General features: G+C 42.0%; 1 protein-coding gene across 1 annotated transcript in view; it reads left to right on the top strand.

Annotated features, from left to right (window-relative positions):
- The window catches only part of DNAJC6 (DnaJ heat shock protein family (Hsp40) member C6), a 66,876-nt gene that overhangs the window by 21,678 nt on the left and 24,448 nt on the right, over positions 1 to 20,750 (top strand). Inside the window, exons 3-9 of the mRNA XM_084848252.1 lie at positions 6,413 to 6,462; positions 6,581 to 6,729; positions 12,815 to 12,937; positions 14,114 to 14,247; positions 15,108 to 15,302; positions 16,388 to 16,505; positions 18,809 to 18,888. Coding sequence (XP_084704378.1) covers positions 6,413 to 6,462; positions 6,581 to 6,729; positions 12,815 to 12,937; positions 14,114 to 14,247; positions 15,108 to 15,302; positions 16,388 to 16,505; positions 18,809 to 18,888 — 849 coding nt within the window. The remainder of the gene's footprint in view (positions 1 to 6,412; positions 6,463 to 6,580; positions 6,730 to 12,814; positions 12,938 to 14,113; positions 14,248 to 15,107; positions 15,303 to 16,387; positions 16,506 to 18,808; positions 18,889 to 20,750) is intronic.

Here is a 20,750-nt window from a genome sequence, read left to right as displayed (position 1 = left end):
ACAGGTCATGGTGGAGAGTTCTGACAAAATGTGGTCCACTGGAGAAGGAAATGGCAACCCACTCCAGGATTATTGCCAAGAAAACCCCATGGAACGTAGCACAAGGCTAAAAGATATGACGCTGGAAGATAACCCCTAACTTCGGAAGGTGTCCAATATACTACTGGGGAAGAGCAGAGGGTATTTCCAAGTAGCGCCAGAAAGAGTGAAGCGGCTGGGCCAAAGCTGAAAGGACACTCAGCTGTGGATGTGTCTGGTGGTGAAAAGAAAGTCCGATGCTGTAAAGAACAATATTGTTTAGGAACCTGGAATGTCAGATCAATGAATCAAGGTAAGCTGGAGGTGGTCAAACATGAGATAGCAAGATTAAGCATCGACATCTTGGGAATCAGCAAACTAAAATAGACAAGCATGGGCGAATTTAATTCAGGTGACCATCATATCTACTACTGTGGGCAAGAATCCCTTAGAAGAAATGGAGTAGCACTCATAGTCAACAAAAGGGTGGGAAAAGCAGTACTGGGGTACAATCCCAAAAATGATAGAATGATCTCAGTACGAATCCAAGGCAAACCATTCAACATCACAGTAATTCAAGTCTATGCCCCAACCACTAAGGCCAAAGAAGCTGAGGTTGATTGGTTCTATGAAGACCTACAACACCTTCTAGAACTAACACCAGAAAAAGATGTCCTCTTCATCATAGGGGATTGGAATGCTAAAGTAGGAAGTCAAGAAATCACTGGGATAACAGGCAAGCATGGCCTTGGTGTACAAAATGAAGCAGGACAAAGGCTAATAGAGTTTTGCCAAGAGAACACGCTGATCATAGCAAACACTCTTTTCCAACAGCACAAGAGGCAACTCTACACATGGACATCACCAGATGGTCAATATCGAAATCAGATTGATTATGTCCTTTGCAGCCAAAGATGGAGAAGCTCTATACAGTCAGTAAAAACAAGACCTGGAGCTGACTGTGGCTCAGATCATGAGCTGCTTCTTGCAAAATTTCGGCTTAAATTGAAGAATGTAGGGAAAACCACTAAACCGTTCAGGTATGACCTAAATCATATCCCTGATGAATATACAGTGGAGGTGACGAATAGATTTAAGGGATTAGACCTGATAGACGGAATGTCGGAGGAACTATGGACGGAGGTCTGTAACATTGTTCAGGAGGCAGCAACGAAATCCATCCCAAAGAAAAAGAAATGCAAGAAAGCCAAGTGGCTGTCTGATGAGGCTTTACAAGTAGCTGAGGAAAGAAGGGAAGCGAAAAGCAAAGGAGAAAGGGGAAGATATATCCAACTGAATGCAGATTTCCAGAGAATAGCAAGGAGAGACAAGAAGGCCTTCTTAAATGAACAATGCAAAGAAATTGAGGAAAACGGAATGGGAAAGACTAGAGATCTCTTCAAGAAAATCGGAGATCTCAAGGGAATGTTTTGTGCAAAGATGGGCATGCTAAAAGACAAAGAAGGCAGGGACCTAACAGAAGCAGATGAGATTAAGAAGAGGTGGAAAGAATACACAGAAGAACTATACAGGAAAGATCTGAATGTCCCTGATAGCCATGACAGTGTGGTCACTGAACTTGAGCCGGACATCCTAGAGAGTGAAGTCAAGTGGGCCTTAGGAAGCATTACTAACAACAAAGCTAGCGGAGATGACAGTATTCCAGCTGAGCAATTTAAAATCCTAAAAGATGATGCTGTTAAAGTGCTGCACTCAATATGCCAACAAATTTGGAACACTCAACAGTGGCCACAAGACTGGAAAAGGTCAGTTTACATTCCAATTCCAAAGAAGGGCAATGCCAAAGAGTGTTCAAACTACCGCACAATTGTGCTCATTTCACATGCCAGCAAGGTGATGCTCAAAATCCTACAAGCTAGGCTTCAGCAGCATGTGAACTGAGAAGTACCGAAAGTACAAGCTGGGTTTCGAAGAGGCAGAGGAACTAGAGATCAAATCACCAACATTCGCTGGATCATGGAGAAAGCAAGAAAATTCCAGAAAAATGTCTATTTCTGGTTCATTGACTACACTAAAGCCTTTGATTGTGTGGATCACAACAAACTGTGGCAAATTCTGAAAGTGATGGGAGTACCAGACCACCTTACCTGTCTCCTGAGAAACCTGTATGAGGGTCAAGAAGCAACAGTAAGAACCAGACATGGAACAACCGATTGGTTCAAAATTGGGAAAGGAGTACAACAAGGCTGTATATTGTCACCCTGCTTATTTAATTTATATGCAGAGTACATCATGAGAAAGGCCGGGTTGGATGAATCACAGGTTGGAATTAAGATTGCTGGGAGAATTATCAACAACCTCAGATATGCAGACGATACCACCCTAATGGCAGAAAGTGAAGAGGATCTAAATAGCCTCTTCTTGAGGGTGAAAGTGGAGAGTGCAAAAGCTGGTTTGAAAGTCAACGTTAAAAAAACTCAGATCATGGCATCTGGCCCCATCACTTCCTGGCATATAGAAGGGGAAGAAATGGAAGCAGTGACAGATTTTACTTTCTTGGGCTCCAAGATCACCGCAGACGGTGACTGCAGCCATGAAATTAAAAGACGCTTGCTCCTTGGGAGGAAAGCTATGGCCAACCTAGACAGCATAGTAAGAAGCAGAGACATCACCTTGCCGACAAAGGTTCGTATAATCAAAGCTATCATTTTCCCAGTAGCAACATATGGCTGTGAGAGCTGGACTATAAGGAAGGCTGAGCGCCGAAGAATTGATGCTTTCGAACTGTGGTGCTGGAGAAGACTCTTACGAGTCCCCTGGACTGCAAGGAGGTCACATCAGTCCATCCTAAAGGAAATCAACCCTGAGTGCTCATTGGAAGGACAGATACTGAAGCTGAAGCTCCAATATTTTGGCCACCTAATGCGAAGAGAAAACTCCCTGGAAAAGACCCTGATGCTGGGAAAGACTGAAGGCAAAAGGAGAAGGGGACGGCAGAGGATGAGATGGCTAGATAGCATCACGGATGCAATGAATATGAACTTGAGCACGCTCCGGGAGAGAGCGCAGGACAGGAAGGCCTGGTGTGCTATGGTCCATGGGGTCACGAAGAGTCGGACACGACTGAACGACTGAACAACAACATTGTTATATTGTGGTTTTAATTATTTTATATTTTTTATTGTTTTACTGTGTACTTTTTGGTTTTAATTTTCGTGAACTGCCCAGAAAGCTTCAGCTATTGGGCGGTACAGAAATGAAACAAACAAACAAACAAACAAACAAATATTTTGAGTCAGACTGTTGGGCCAACCAGCTCTGTATGTCTACTCTACCTAGCAGTAGCTCCCCAAAGTCTTTCCTAGATCTGCTGCCTGTGGTCTCCTAACTTTCCCCTGTTGACTTTGTTTTGTGTGAGAGAAGCATGATTAGATGGCAGGCCACATTTATTCAGTGGAGCCTGGTGGCTCCAAATTCAGTGGGGCTGTGAATCCATCCTAGTTTTCAGTCAGAACCAGCCAGAACTCAAAAGGAGCTACCCAAGGCGCTGAACCTGTTTTGGGGATGGGGTTAAGCACCTGGGATATCTCCTTTAGAGTTCTGTCTGGTTCCAACTGAAACCCAAAATGGATTCACAGCCCCACTGAAATCAGAGCCACCAGGCTCCACTGGGTGTATTGTGTTCAACGTTCTAATTTAAAATCAAAACCCTCACTTTTCCATGTGTATCCAAATACAATAAACCTGAATGTCCATATGAAATTGTTATGATTGGCAATTTCTGGTTTATAAATACTGATGCCTTGGATGAAGCTGGGCTGGAGCTGAAGCTTATTGGGAGTGCAGCTAGATCAGGTGTACTGGATCACACATTGCACTAAACAAGCTGTGGAGTAGGGCTCTAGCCAAACTGGGGCCTCAGCTATAATCTGTAAGATCTTCAAGGAGTCTGCATCTAGCCCTTTGCGTGGGGTTTCTTTGACATTTCATATTAGCAGTGAGCACTCACTTGCAGAGCTGGCCCTGCCATCAGGCAGTGAAGCAACCGCCTCAGGTGGCCGATGTTGGGAGGCAGCAGTAGTCCCCCGTCTTTCCTCCTGAGCTTCCTAGCTATATTCCCCTCTGTTGGAGGGCAGACTTGTGTGGATCACGCCACCGGTCCTGCACCCCCTAAGCTAGTTCTGCTGCCCTCAGCTGTGGTGGATGTCCCTATCCCATTGCAAGTACTGAAGATCCAACTGTCAGTCCAGTTGGATTCTGTATGCGGGGTAGAGGGGAACCATTTTGTCCTTTGCCCGAGGCAGCAAAATGTCTTGAGCTGGCCCTGCTCACTTCTTGCAAGATAGGTTGTCCTTGCTGAATAGAGTTGTGCCTGTGTGAGTGTTGGCAGAGGGGGAAAGACAGGATTGTGATTCAGCATCACTGTTAAACCTCTGGTTAAATTTAATATTCAGGAGCCAAACACCTTGAAATAGGGGAAACAATTAAAATAGCATTATGAGTTATCAGGAGGAGATCTTCAGGGTATTTAAAAGAACTGAGAGCTTTAAGAGTGAGTACTGCTCCTTACATTTTGTTTTTGGAACTAAAGATAATCCATTCTGAAATATGGTACTTTCCCTAACCCAGGGGTGGGCAATGTGAGGCCCTCCAGATGTTTTGGCCTACAACTCCCATCATCCCTCACTATTTACTGTGCTGCTAGGGCTGATGGGAGTTGTGGGCTATCTGGAGGGCCACAAGTTGCCCATCCCTGCCCTAATCATTAATATACAAACATATGAAGAGCCCTCCTGGATCAATCCAAAGTTCCATGCAGTCCTGCAATTCTGTTTTCCACTGTGGCCAACTCCAGGAAACCCACAAACAGGGCATGAAGGCAATACTTCTCCACTTCCTTTATCTCCCAGCAGCTGGCGGTCAGAGACCTACTGCCTGTGATCATGGAAGTTCCATTTAGCTATCATGATTAATAGCCACCTGCCCTCCATGAATTTGTCCAATCCAGCCTTCCCCAACCTGGTGTGCTCCAGATGTGTGGGACTTCAATTGCCATGATTCTCAGCCAGCATGGTCTAAATCTTTTTTAATTTATTCCATAAATCAATTATGTGTTGGGTGATGAACTATTTTATCTTCTTTGTCCTGAATCTGCTGTGCCAGTCAATTCCGCTGGATGACCCCCCAAGTTGTAGCATTATGATGGCCTTCCCCAACCTGGTACCTTCCAGATGTTTTGGAGTACAACTCCTAGCATTCCTGACCATTGACCATGCTGGCTGGGTCTGATGGGAGTTGAAGTCCAAAATATCTGGATGTCACCAAATTGGGGAAGGATGTTCTGAGATAGACAGGGGGAAACTCTTTCCATCCACAGCAAGCTCTCCTGTCCTTTCTAGAAAGTATGTGGAACTTGACAGAGAAATAAGGGATCCTTCTGAGGGTGAGTTCTTGAGTATCCAGATAAATGGCTGGTGGCCACCATAATGAATGTGAGGACTCTGCTTCCTTCCTAATTTTCAAAGTGGTCACCTCAGCCCATCACTTTCTTGCTGTTGCTGATCCTTCTGTCTGCATGGTCTTCCCCCTCTTGGATCTGATTGTGCTGAAGCATCAGAGCAGAGGTCCCTATTAGCTGAGTAGACACCACAGTATTATTCAGCAGCCATTATATACAGCTGCCTGCAAATGAACATAGGATGAGATTTTGAGACTTTGTTGGAGAATTGGAGACTTTGATAATACTCCTGATAATACAGATTATTTTGAGATTCTGGATATTTAACACTTGGGCAGTTGAGAGGCATAGGAGGTGAAGGACACAGTGCTGAAGTTTGCATTCTTTTGTAGAGCCAGTTTAAAAACCAGTAGTTCATGGACATGAAATATCTTTCATAGGCTGTATGCCTCTGTATACCAGTTGCTGGAGAACATGGGAAGGAGGGCTCTATTGCACTCATGTCCTACTTGAGGGCTTCTCCCAGGCAGCTGGTTGGCCACTGTGCGAACAGAAGGCTGGACTAGATGGACCTTTCATCTGATCCAGCACAGCTGTTCTTACGTTCTTATCTTCACTTCTGATAATGTAGCTGAAATTCACAAAACTGTTGCATTTTTATGATGCAGAATGCAGAATTTTGAGGTAATATGAATCCAGCAATCAAAGGAGGAATCATAGGGGCATAATGCACCCCACCTAATGTTGTGAAATGTTGTAGCTTACTGCATGCTATGATAATCTCCATTTGCTAAGCAAATGCACAGTCATTTGAAGGATGATTAGCACCCTGGAGATGTTGCTAACAAAGGGGAAACTGATCATATGAATATGCCTCCTATAATTCTTTTTCCAGACTCCTGTGTATATGTGTGTACACACTTTTATATATTTCTCAGAATCTATTTTCTTCTTTTGTTGTCTTCCTTTTTATAGCTACACCAAGGGAGAACTAGATATTTCTTATATTACCTCAAGAATTATTGGTGAGTATATCAATTACTTCATATAATAAAACAATGCAGTCCTGTCCAACTTCTAAGTGCCCATTTTGTGTCTGTTCTGTTTAGAATATACACTTGTATCTTTTTCATTTCTTGATAGTGATGTCATTTCCTGGTGAAGGAGTTGAACTGGGATTTAGGAATCATATTGACGATGTACGGACGTTCTTGGATTCAAGACATCCTGATCACTACACAGTTTTCAATTTGTCACCAAAGTCTTATCGCACCACCAGGTTTCATAATAGGGTATGTGATTTCTGCTGGTATAACAATGTGTCAAAGACCATCGCAAGGTATTTAGCCCTGTTGATAAGATCAGACATGCCATTTTTTATGAACAATGATGTAGCCTGTATCATGTCAAGCTGCTTTGAAAGAGGAAGCCCAGTGAAATATGTAACTGATGTATAGTTCGGTGGCTACAGAAGACCTTCCAATGTAAGACAGAGAGAGAGAGGGGAGAGAGAGAGAGAGAGAGAGAGAGAGAGAGAGAAAGAGAGAGAGGGATATCAACTCCATCTTGAGAAATGTGAATTGTCATTATAGCTAGTTAACATCAGATCTTGTTGAAAACTGTCTTTCTTCCTGAAAATAATAGGAGTGTGCATGCTTTTGGGGTGTGTGTGTACAATCCACTGTTGGTTCTGTGCCATAGAATTGTCAGTTCGTACAAGGTTCTGTAAATGTCAAACTTTAAAAGGCTAGGATGGTTCTGCCACTGTTTCTGTTCACTGCACATTGTCCGCTGTCCACATATGATGGTCTCATCTCTGTGACTTATCTGTGTTTGTACCCTGAGGTATTTTAGTCAGTGCTCACCTTTTTATTACTGTTATAGTGCCAATGGCCCTATTGTATACAGCAGCGGGAAATTGTGATGATAGCATGCCCATATGCTAATTACAGTCCTTAGTTTGTAAACTGAAAGCGAGTGAGAGGCAAGTGTCCATCCTACTGACTGCCAGCAAGCAATCGTGGCTGAGAGAAATTTCACATTGAGGGCAATGAAGTGCATGAATCCATACACTGAGAGCTTATTGATAGTCAGAGACTTTCAAACTGATGAAATGAAATCATGGTATATCTAATATCAATTAGTGGAACAATAATGTAAAATGCATACTATTTCCAGCACTTGGATATGTATCAGCAAATGATACCCTTAAAAGAAATGGCTGCAGTTGGGATTATTGGTCTTTTAAAAAGTGCACTTACTTGATCATAAGTCCTGGTTTGTTCTGCTGAGGTCTTTTCCACATACGCATGCTAAAGAAATCTCACTTCATTCCACCCTCACCCCCTTTCCATGTTGGGAGTGTAGCACAAGAACACTCTAGCCGTGTGCTTTACTGCATCCAGTTTCTGATGCCTTCCTTGTTGTCTGTTTGCCAACAAGAGTGTGGTTGGAGGAAACAAGTGAGGGCTTTCTCAGCTGTGGTGCCTAAATTATGGAGTAGCCTCCCAGTGCATCTGGCACTATTTTTGCTCACTTTTAAATGGTCTCTTATGACTATTTTATTCCAATTCGCTTTTTTTAGGTTGGATCCTATGATTATATGTTTTTGCTATTTGCTGATATTTATATGAACAGTCTTATTCATGACTTGTTTGTGTATTGTTAGGACTGTGTTCTATTTTTTAAAATTATTTATTTTATTTTATTTCATTTCATTTATTATATTTCTATACCACCCAATACTCGAAGCTCTCTGGGCAGTTCACAAAAATTTAAAAACCATTAAAATACAGTATATAAAGCATAAAACTATTCACATAATGATGTAGAACAAATAGCACACACAACAACATTTATCTAAAACAATTGTCTCAGCCAGAGACAATCAAAGAGACTCCTTATATGCAGCCAAATGCCTGAGGGAAGAGTGCAGTTTTAACTTGGCGCTGAGGAGATGACAATGTTGGTACCAGGCGGGCCTCATCAGGAGATTATTCCATAAATCGGAGGCCATGACCAAGAAGGCTCTCTCTCTTGTTGCTGCCCTCCAAGCCATCCTCAGAGGAGGCTCCTGGAGGAGGGCTTTAGATGCAGAGCGTGGTATATGGGTCGGTTCATGCTGGGAGAGGCATTCCATTGGTACTATGATCCCAAGCCGTGTAGGGCTTTGTAGGTCAAAACCAGAACTTTGAATTGGGCTCGGAAGCATATAGGCAGCCAGTGCAAGTGGGCCAGAATTGGTCTTATATGTTTGGACCTTGGACGTTATCAGTCTGGCTGCTGAAGTTTGCACATGTTGCCGCGTCTGAGCCATCTTCAAAGGCAGCACCACATAGAGCACATTGCAGTAATCTGACTTGGAGGTTACCAGAGCATAGACAACTGAAGCCAGGTTATCCCTGTCCAGATACGGGCATAGCTGGGCCAGCAACTGAAGTTGGTAGAAGGCACTCCATGCCACGGAGGCTACTTGAGCCTCAAGTGAAAAGACGGTTTTGTCATTTGAGGCTCAAGAAATTTCAGGAAATTTCTATACTGCTTTTCACTTTTTAAAAATCCCAGAGCAGTTTACAAAGTAAAATCATGATATGAAACCAATCAACAAAATCGTAAAGCAGTATAAAACAACAAAGTATCACATTAAAATAACCAAGGGTAGCTGGCAATGCTAATAGCCAGTAAAATGCGAAGGCAAAGGGATAGGTTTTTAGTTGTTGGCAGAAAACTTCACACTGTTCTTGAATGGGAGGTCTTGAAGGGGAGATCATTCCACATGGTGGGCACCACAATGGAGAAAGCTGTCCTCTGAACCACCTTCAGTAGGCCATGGTATGGTAAGCAATGTCTCCCCTCAGAACACAGAGACTGGGGTGGCCTGTAGGAAGGAGCCAGACTCCTAGATAAACTGGGGCAGAATCCAATGGGGTGCTTACACCCCCACTGATTCTCTTGCGCCCTGCAGATTCTGTTACACAAGCAGTGGGTCCCTGAACCTCCTGGAGCAGCTTTGGGATGTATGCAGGGGGCTGCAGCAGGAGGGGGAATTCAGTCCACCGAAGGGGTCTGTTCCACTGACACAAGAGCAGTGTTTGTTACACCTCTGGGTGCTAAACCATTGGTGGAGTTTCTGTACACTTTCTTTCACTTCAAAGCTCAGTTTGGGTTGTTCCCATTCTCAACTGTGGACTGGTTTTGTTTTGTTTTCAGTTTGTCTGAACAGGAAAAGTGAGCATTTCAAATGGGAAAAGTATGCACTTTCCCCCTGTTGACTAAAACATTAAAATGCTTTTTAAAAAGTATGTATTTTTTAAAGTGTGCACTTTTAAAAACACACACTTTAAATTGTTCATTTTAAAAATTGTTCATTCTAAAAGCGCGCATTTTTAAAAGTGTACATTTTTTAAAAATTTGGGAAAAGTTTAAAAAGTTTGGGAATTTGCAAACCTTTTCAGAGGACACATGCCAGTCTGGGTTCAGGGTTGTGAATGGGACATTTTCAAGTGATTTGCAAACTGAAACGAAATTCTTGGACATCCTGGCCTCTGTATTGTAGCACCTAAATAATAGGAGAAAGCTTTTACTTGTGAAAATTCATGCAATAAATTGAGAGCACAATCCTATGCATGTTTAGACAGAAATTCCCCAGCTAGCCATGCTGTGAGTTGAAGGCCTTTATTCTGCCTAAACAAGCATTGGATTGCAGTCTAGGGGTGCAATCCTACTGAGGTAGACAGTCGCCTCTGACTTCTCTGAAGTTGGAGGTGACCACCTATCCAATGCAGGGTGGCTGAAGCATGGAGTAGAGGATTTCTACTCCCGGCCACCCTACAGTTTGCCTTAGATGCCCAGTTTTGGGTGTCTAAATGTGTTTTCGCGGAGGGGGTGGGAACAGGGCTGGAGACCGCATAGGAAGCTGTCTAAAACAGCTTCTACCGTCTCCTCCCCACCCTGCCCCCAGGAACACCTCCTTTTTGCCGTGTCCATGCTCTGTGTTACGAGCACGGACAGGCACAGAGGGGCAGCCACCACAGTTCTTTCCGCCCCAGCTATGAGGGGGACAGGGAGGGGCAGAGAGCACGGTTTCCTGGCTGCGAGCTCAGAGCACTGTCTATGAGCTCAGAGCTGGGAAAGTGAAAAATCCTGTCTCCCCCAGGCACTGTCTAGGGGTCATAGGATTGCTCTCTAAGCTGCTTAAATCTCATGGCTTTCAAAGGGACCTAAGAAGCCTGACTGCACGCAGGACTGCAGCCATTGTCTTTTGTTGCTACAGGTCTCTGCTGTTATTCTTTGGTTAACTAGATTTAGTTAACCAAATTTAGTTTGATTGATTTAGATTTAGTTCTCCTCTTGTCAAATACACTGTAATTTTCAAAATGGCAGGATTAAAAAAAAACATGATTAGCAATGTGGTTTTTGATTACCTTATTCTGGAATAAAATGTTAGTGTTTCTGTGTAGCTGCTGGCCCAACTACAACACTAAAAAAACCTGTTGCATACAATGCAACTGCAAGCTGTAGATGTTCAAAAGACCAGAACGTAATGGTTTGGATCTGAAGTTTTCACTCCATGTATGGAGGGAACCTATAGCTTGTGCTCAGAGATAGCTCCACTCATGTAAGGCATTCTTCCCTGAGCAGAATTCTCCTTCCATGAAACACAAGCTCTTTCTGTTCACAAAACGAAATTTAGGATTAAAGCGAATACGTTCAGTGTTGTTACTGCTCTGCAGCGTTATTACAGAAAAAATGGACACTGGTTCTTTTGTGTCTCCTAAACCTACGTATGTGTGAGTGCATCGTTATAGATGCTTTCCCCCCCAAATGTGGTGGTTTATTGATAGACAGTTAATAGCTTACACTCAGCCGTGTTGTTGAGGCCTAGTTAAAGGATATTTAGTTTATGGTTCATTGGTCATATTGCCAGTAACTGCTGGGTTTAGAATAGTAGCAGTGGACAATCTAGACTAATTGCCTATGCAATCTCATTAATTTTAAAGCAGTGGATGGAAAATGCATGGAAAACAACTCTTCCATTGAGCTTGGTTCCTTATACCTTCTAGCACTGTGATGAAAAAGCCCTGTTGTGGTGGAAAAGCCACTTTTCATACACTGTCATCTCAGTAAATCCAACCTGCATCCCTGAGGTGTCATAAGACAAGTGACAAATCTCATACATGGTGTCTTTTTGTTATAAATGGGCCCTGCTGTCAGTGGCAATCCTAGTAAATGAAGATTTCAAAGTAATTACTGTCTTTCTTTTAGTCTGGCTATCACTTGTACTGAGTGTCTTGTCAAATTTAAATAAGCTGTACTGAAACATTTAAGGTTTCTCTTAAGTCATTGTGTTGGATATGCTTCTTTCAATGCAATAATCTTGCACATGTTAACAGGGGCCTACACTATACACTATGTTAAATACATAGCATGGAGTGGATCCCCACCATCTTGGTTACCTTAGTGCAAGGGTCTGATCCAGATTGGGACCACTGCACATAGGAAGGGGTGGTTTAAATCTTCCCATGCACCCACTGTCATCCCCCCTCCCCAAATTCACCCTCTACCACAGGTTCTAAAAAGAGTGAAACTAGAGTGCAGGATCTAAAGAGTGCAGGGACCAAAAAAAGAGGGTTTTTTTTTTTAGTTCCTGCAGTGTGTGTATGTCTATTTGTGTGGTGTGGTGATCTTGATCCAGATTGAGGCCACATATGCTTACACTAAAGTAAACATAATAGTGAGGATCAGCTATACTCTATGTGGAATGTGTTCTGCGTTCAATGGGGCACGGCCGGCCCACGATGGCTACGGGGCTGAGCCCCAGTTGTTTGTCCACTGGCTCTTCTCCCTCTCCATTCCGCTGCCGCTGGCTTTATTTCTTCCTGTCCAAATTGAGTGCATTGTGGCTAAAGTTGCTGCTGCTGATTTCTACTGTCCTCAGCTAGTCTCGACTGTTTATTTATTTTTATTTCTATTTATTATTCCATTTATATCCTGCCTTTTTTCCTCCATGGAAACCAAGGTGACTTACATGATTCACCTCTTCTCCATTTTATCCTCACAACAACCCTGTGATGTAGGTCAGGGTGAGAATCAGTGACTGGCCCAAAGTCACCCAGTGAACTTCAAGGCTGAGTAGGTACTAGTACCCAAATCTCCTGAGTCCCAGTCCAGCACCCTAGCCACTACACTATGCTGGCGCTCTCTGTATATAAATGTGTTTGCCTTCTGAGGGACTGCTGATATCCTGTGGAAGGAGAGGGAGGAGACTGAACACATACACCCCACCCCAGTTATCAGGAGGTTGATCATATGGGAGATGATTTAATGTGTTACTATGAAATTTCAAATTGGTCCATTTTCACTTTGTGACCTCTTTAGGTATCTGAATGTAGCTGGCCAATTAGACAAGCACCAAGTCTCCACAACCTCTATGCGGTATGCAAGAACATGCACAACTGGTTGCAGCAGAACCCCAAAAATGTTTGTGTCATCCACTGTATGGTAAGTCAGGCAGTAAGTAACCCACTTTTGTGAAATGTCTGATCAAAACTGTCTTGTTTATCAAAGAATAAAAATGTGCTTTAAAAACACACATACAACTCTTGATGTAAATTAATATTGTTTAATGAGAAAATGTGTCAGTTGTTGAAAATCTGCTAATATGGAATATGAACAACATAAATAGGAACCCAAGTTAGAATTGAGGTGTACCATTTAATCCTAATTGGCATGCTAAGGATAACCTTGGCATACTGGGAGTTGTAGGCCTGTTTTCTGCCTAAACATGGATAGGATTGTGCCCTTAATTACTAAAAGTTGTAGTCTTAGTAATACAGTATGCTTGATGTTGTACTTCTGTGTGTCTGAACAACAAGGCCAAGTAGGGCAAGAAGAAGGAAGACCAAGTGCAGTCTATCAGTGAGAGAGTGCTCAGGACATCTCTTGAGTACATCTAAGCCAAACCAAAGGTTACTGAATATGTTACAGCCTACATGTGGAGATTTCAGAAAAAACATTCCCTCGTTCAGTGCTACATGCAGGTTCTGTAGTGCTGATAAGCTTCTTGCCACATCCACCTACTCCATCGCATAGCGAGGCTCCACAACAGGGTTGCCAGGGAGATGCAATGCTGGTGTTGAAACTCTTCCATACAATCAGGCTGGAACATGCAGGAAGAGGCTTTCAAATGTTAGTCTCCACATGGAATGCTGCTACGCAGAAACACTTTTTAATGCTTTCTGCATTGGATGGGCTTACAACCTCTCGGGTGTCACTGAGTAAGTGCAAATTGGCTCTATACAGTGCTTTGGGGCATTCTTGGTCTCTGCAATCAATTTAATATAAAACGTTTAATTCTTTGTGAAGAAGGAGGGTCTGTAAAACACATGGTCCACTTAAAGGAGCTATATGAAAATGAATAACTTTCCATTGACCCACCTCACATCTGACTTTATCCATCAGTATTAATCTTAGCCAAACATTTATTGCTGGTTAATTAATCAATCTAATCCTGTGCATGTTTACTCTGAGAAAAGCTTCTATGGAGCTTCTACATTTAGCTCAGAAGCTTCTGCGTTGAGGGGATCTTGTTCGAATGTTCTTGTGTGCATTAGGTAAGGAAAGGTTAATTAAAGGGCAAGGTTTTCCTGATAGATGCTGTTGAATTTTATTTGACAGGATGGTCGTGTAGCATCAGCAGTCCTGGTCAGTGCAATGTTCTGTTTCTGTCATCTCTTCTCTAATCCAGCTCCTGCCATTCAGTTGCTAAATTCAAAGAGACCTGGCATAGTACTCTGGCCATCTCACAGAAGGTATGGCATGTGGCTTTCTGACTGACCAAATGTCGAATAATGTGCAGTGTGAAATTCAAATTCCTTATTTCTTGGAGCCGGATTTTAGCCAATTCCATCCTACTCCAACATTTACAGCTATGTAGCTGCATTGAAATAAATGGGGATACATTTTTATCAAGTTACTGAAATGCATAGCTGGTTGAAGGCAGTTTGGCAACGAATTCTACAAATGCTTTCAACTAGAGCTTCAGCAATCCCACTTGAATCAGTGCTTTAGGCCCTTCGATTCCTAAGGCTGCATTCCAGCACATATGCTCTCCTGAGTTAGTCCCATTAAAATGAGAATGTTCCAGAATAAGTGGGAATAAGAATTTTTAGTCATTCCTCAAGAATCCAAGGCTTAGATTTTAAGACAGTAACACCATACCTTTTCAGAAGCGCAAAAGCAAGGCTTCAAACAGTCATTTCTAATCTCTAAGACTATATGAATGTATGATATGTTGCTACAACACTGGATTGGGTAGTAGTTCTGTTGTCATGGAGCAGGAACCACATGCTTCTGAAAGTTTTAAATGGTACTGAATCAAGCCTAGAACGATGCTTATGTTTATGCTCATTTTCTCTCTTGGGCTACTAAGGACTTGTCATTGGATTCTTGTCCCTGAGATTGTCCAATTCTGATAAGCTCACATTAAAAATTAGAGGTACAGAATTCCTGTTCCCTGACAGCAGGATTTGAAAATATGTTATTTTCAGTGCTATTGAAAATATTGGATTGTGAAAAATTGAGCAAGCCCTAAATATGTTTTTTTTAGAGTGAAAGGGTGAAAAGCAGTAACATTTAATGGATTCCTCTGAATTATTATTTTTCATTGCAGGTATGTAGGATATATTTGTGATCTAATAGCAGACAAGCCTGTTCAACCTCATTGCAAGCCTCTAACTATCAAATCAGTCCTTCTCAGCCCAGTACCCTGTTTCAACAAACAGAGAAATGGCTGTCGGCCTTTCTGTGACATCCTTATTGGAGAAACTAGAATCTTCACCACCTCACAAGAATATGAAAGAATGAAGTGAGTCCCACTACGTTTCCTTAGAATATTGTGAGAACAAAAGCCCTATTCAGGTGTTTGGTGCCCATGGGTACTGAGTGCAGAAAGAGACTATCTAGAAGATGTGAGCTAGCCCTGCCTGCTTGGCACCCATGCACTTTGGCCAATGCATGATTGATGTTGGTTTGAAGAGAGTCTACATGCGTAAGACTCCCTCTATGGAGTTGGGAACCCTGATTGACTATGGCTCCGGTTCCCATGGAAGGAGGCCTTACATGCATACATTCAATCTGAAGGTCACCATCAGACTGATGCCAATCATGCATCAGCATCTAGGAATGGGACAAGCCTGCAGGTTCTGGATTTGCCCTTTCGTGCAGTGTGGTATAGTGGCAAGAGTGTTGGACTGGAGCTGGGAGATCCGCGTTCTAGTCCCCACTCGGCCATGGAAGCTCACTGGGTGACTTTGGGCCAATCACACACTCTCAGCCCAACCTACCTCACAGGGTTGTTGTTGTGAGGATAAAATGGAGAGGAGGAGGATAATGTAAGCCGCCTTGGGTTCCTTGCAAGAGGAAAAAAGGCGGGATATAAATGCAATAGTAAATAAATAAATTACACATGGATACATGCTTCAGCTATTGGGCGGTATAGAAATGAAATAAATAAAATAAAATAAATGCCCGAACAGCGCTACTGTTTTGCTTTGCAAGTTTTAATTTTGATTATGGGCTGGTTCAAATGTGATGAATTTTCTACCAATATTACTTCTGTGTACGAAGTAATGTCCAGATCCAATTTGTAATTAATTGCATGTCCGATTATCATGCATGTAGATGCAGTGAAATAGCCGTGTATTGCACATCAGTAGCCATGGCTTGCATAGAATTGGTCATGTGTTAGGCATTTGTGCTCTAATCCAAGTATCCAGCTTTGTAGATTGCAACAACTAAAGTACATTAAACTTCAATCATTTGTGCTGGCCTATATAGTCAGGAAAAAACATTTTTGAGTGACTAGAATATTTTTCTGCTTTGTTCAATGTGAAGAGTGTTTTGAGAGTTCTCTTGAATATTACATGAGGCATGTTATTTTACCTTCTTTAGGGAATTCCGTGTTCAAGAAGGAAAAGTTGTAATTCCATTAGGAGTCACTGTCCATGGCGATGTAGTTGTTTCGATCTACCATATGCGATCAACCATTGGGGGACGGCTTCAAGCTAAAGTATGACTTGGTGTATCTTTTGAAATGCAAAGCTAAAGATGCAGGAGGGTTAGCTGACCCAAAATACTTCTATACTGTGATGTAACTATGAGATGTAAAACTCTTAGCCAGGAGAAGAATTCCTTTCTGTTGTTGAATAGTTGTCTTCTTCTCCCAGACTTAAAAATCTAGCAGATATGGGGCAGTATCCAATATTGCTGTTGTGCCAGCAGGACCCACCACTAGTGCATCAGGAAGCTAGAGCTTCATAAAGCAACCCCGGCAATGAGAGGAAACGCTAGTTTCTGGAATGGGACAGATCAGCAGAGCTCCCTTCTGCATGCTCTACTGACTGGCCCCATTCTGGAAACAAGCGTTTCTGCTTGTTCCAGTTTGCTTCAGGTTCTGCTAGTTCCCGTTGCACCAGCAGTGGTTCCCACTTGCATGCGAGCAGCGGTGGATACTAGACATGGGAGTAAAGCTAGAGAGGCAGTGATGGTACTTTCTGAAAGCTGCTTAATAGCCAATGGAGCATCTCTGTTTTTGGTTAGCTTGGAGCACGGGTTGCCTGTTTGCCTAATAATACTGCTGAAGGCAATACCTTATCGCAGCTCGCTTGTTGCCACATTAGAATGCAGCTCAGTTTAGACATTTAGGCTGGCCTTTCCATGACATTCCTATTAGAGAAACTAGAATCATCACAAAGTAATGTGTTTTGCATGGTGATGTGCATCTAAACAGCAGATGCACCTGATGACACATAAATGATTATGAATGATGATTATATACAAAGATCATGCAGAATGGTGTAAGCATTCATTTTAGCACTGATAAGGGGAGGGATGCTAGTTCTGTTTTGTGTACTTCTATAGAATCCATATCACGAGCAACATTTTTTGTTTATATCTGAGTCCTGCTTGGTCATAAGCAAATTAGAAGGGAGTGCCATGTTTTATGACCCTTGTAGATATCTTACAATTATTGTACAATGCAGTTATTGTATTCTGTGTAATCATGGTAAATAATAAGTAAAAACAGAACAAAATGAATTATTGGGTTCCTGTTCTTTTCCCCTTTTAATTCAGAAATGTTTCACTGTGACAATCACTGAAGCCATAGGATTCTAGGATCCACAGTTTTTTTTCTAACATTGATCCACAGTGGAATGTCTTAGTTTTAATGCAATATTTTAAAATGTTGTTATAATGGATCATTTTGAATGGGTGAAATACTGATTATTTAAGTCTCTCAAAAGATGAGAGCAAATTGGGATAGACACACTGGTCTAATGGAAAGCAAATGTATATTGTACACTATCTTGCTTTTGAAGATCACTCGATATGCAATTTTTTTTTAAGAACTTTAAAAAAATTGTCCTTGGACAGTCACAAAGAAAAGAAGGGAAAAAATATGACTCACACAAGGTGATGACAGGCTGAGTCAAAGGGCTACTTCCACAAGTGGAAGGCATGTCTGCACACACAAGGGGTTTTGGTAGTTTTACCGATTCTTTCCTTTAGCTGCAGCCCCTTGTGCTACACTTCATGTCATTCTAGAGAGCCCCCCAACCCTCCAAGTCAGGGTTTTTGGGGTGTGCATGGGACTGCACTGAGAAGGAATGGGAGAAAAATCCCTGCTCTGTGCAGCTGCCTGGATCCAACTCACTGTTCCCATAGCATCAGAGGTGTAGTTTTGTATATCCCTTGCCAAATGTTCTTGCAGGGTGGTACCCCAACACTTGGAACTGATGTCTTTACCAGCAGTAAATTTAAAAGGAAATGCTCACAAATGCTCAGTGAAATACAAGAAAAATAATTCTAGGGTGGATTCTGTTGCTGTTTTAGTTCTTGTGTTTTTAAAACATAGGCTTTTAAAAAATTGTTTCATATTACTATGTTAGCCACCTTGGGAACAGAAGTTTATGTTGAAGGTGTAGGATATAAATAAGGGATTGGAGCCAGATGTAGTCATAAAGTTGATGTATTGAAATCAATGTGATGTACATTAGTAATGACTAGCTTAAGTCCCATTGATTTCCATTGGTCTTCTGTAAGTATGACTCAATCTGGATCCACACCTATATAAATAAATGTTATACTATTGCGTTCGTTCTTTCTTTCTTTCTTTCTTTCTTTCTTTCTTTCTTTCTTTCTTTCCTGTTACTCCAATTTGCAGTTCAGAATTATTTAAGGGTTGTCTTTAGTGCCTACAGTAATAGCTTTTAGTAAGGTAGAATTAATTGGTTAGTTCCTGCATGATATATATCTATGATTAGTTGCAGTTCTCTTTAATTTTAAAATTGTGCGTTTAACATTTTCTTTTAGATGACAAACACACAAATATTCCAGATTCAGTTTCACACTGGATTCATAGCTCTGGGAACAACGGTGTTAAAATTTACTAAGTAAGTATTCCGCAACCAGAGGTGATATAGTATGCAAAGCAGTGGAGTAGTTAGCTGCATATAAATTGATATGATAGCATCACCCATGAATGTTGATACATAAGCAAGAGCCACCTAGAGGCCTGTTTTGCACATAACGCTAACCCATCGTATGGGTTGTTGAATTCTCTGTTGTCGTGATGTGTGAACGTGGCTGCATTAACAAACCATTACTTGTTAACCACTAACAACCCAGAAAGAGAATGTTGTTGGGCTGTGAATTCTGAGTTGTGTAAACCATGGGTTGTCGTTATGTATTGGGTTGTTCATGGCTTGTTTTGACAGGATACAAAGATGGCGGGCAAGAGCAGTCAAAAACAAAAACAAAAAACAGCCACTGTACATGTCAGTACTACAATGCCACAAAAGCATTTGGGATGGGGGGGAGTGGGTGAAGGAGGAAGGAAACAAACAACACAAGAATCGAGAAAACAAACCACGGTTTGATTGGTCATCTGTTAGACAAACCCTAAGCAGGGCAACAAAACATATATTAAATAAACCATAGGTTAGTGTTATGTGTTAACCAAGCCATTGTAACAGATATTTTAGGATTGAATGGAGACTGGGATTTCAAGTTTATCATAATATATTTCCATATCATTTCTAAGATAATGAATGCTTTAAACCCTTATTGCTAAGGTTGTGGGCCAGGTATCTTCCAAAGATTGTATATTATCATTGTGCTACTAAAAGCAACATTGTAGATCTTGCTTCAACCCGTGACTTTAGCTACAGTTGTGTTCTTTTGAAGGCCTGCAAGGCACAGAAACAAATTCTACAGAGAAATCTGCATGCTTTACTGGTTGTCATAGATTTCATAGAACTCTACCACCTAATAATGCTACAACATTATGTTCCTTAGTGAATCAATATTCTAAAATAAAATGGAAAATTCTTGCCTTTTATGCAATGTACTTTTGCTGGTGGATAAGTAACGGGACATGTTTTGAAGTTAAGGCTGAGGATAGACATCCTAGGGGGGAATTATTGCCTCTTTTTCTCCCCCAGTACTTAATTGTGGGAGTAACTACACCATGAAATCCCATTGGGCCTTAGAATTAAGTTTATGATTCTACCCCAAGGTTGGCCATCCACTTGAATCACGTAGATCATCTTGCATATTGATGATAAAGGGATGAGCAGGACTAACCAAGGTGCACCACTCCAGGGGTCCGAGAAGTTAATAGATTAGGTGATTCAAGTGAGTGAGCCAAGCCATATGCTGCACTAGCTAGTGACTAGGACCTAATAGATTAGGACCCTGTGAACCAGCCCCTGCATGCAGAGAAGCTTGGAGTAGCTGTAGCAGATTCCTGCCCTCATCATTGCTAAGCCAGCCAGAGAATCCCATCCCAATCCTTGCAGCACTGCTAATGTGACCTTGTTTCTTCTTACTGCCACCTAAAGAAGCCAGGCGCTGCCAAGGAGGGTTATTAGGTGGTGGCAGCAGCACGGCTGCTGATTGGGCTAGAACAGGGATGCCTGTAGCCACACTCAGAACATCATCTGCCTCACCTAGCCCAAGGCCTCTTGCTTGTTGAAGCTGATTCACAGACTTCTGTGAAGTAGCAGAAAACAGTCCTTTAACATAACTCTGTCCATGGAGTCCCCACATGTTTTGAGCTGGAATATGGTTTCATCAGGGAGAACATTAAACTGGAGAATGAACCCTCCTTTTGCATATTCCAGAAGGAACAGTATACATCCTTTTCCTGCAGAGAGCTATGAAATATTTCCTGCTTCTACCTATTTGAACTATTTTCTGGTACTACAAATCCAAACCACTCTTGATATTTGTGACGAGAAAATTCTTCTTAGAC

Source organism: Heloderma suspectum, chromosome 4, assembly GCF_057233095.1.
Source record: "Heloderma suspectum isolate Gila_16-S chromosome 4, 16-S_ref, whole genome shotgun sequence".
Classification (NCBI taxonomy): domain Eukaryota; kingdom Metazoa; phylum Chordata; class Lepidosauria; order Squamata; family Helodermatidae; genus Heloderma; species Heloderma suspectum.
Note: the sequence above shows the minus strand (reverse complement) of the source record. Positions and strands in the feature narration are given on the sequence as shown.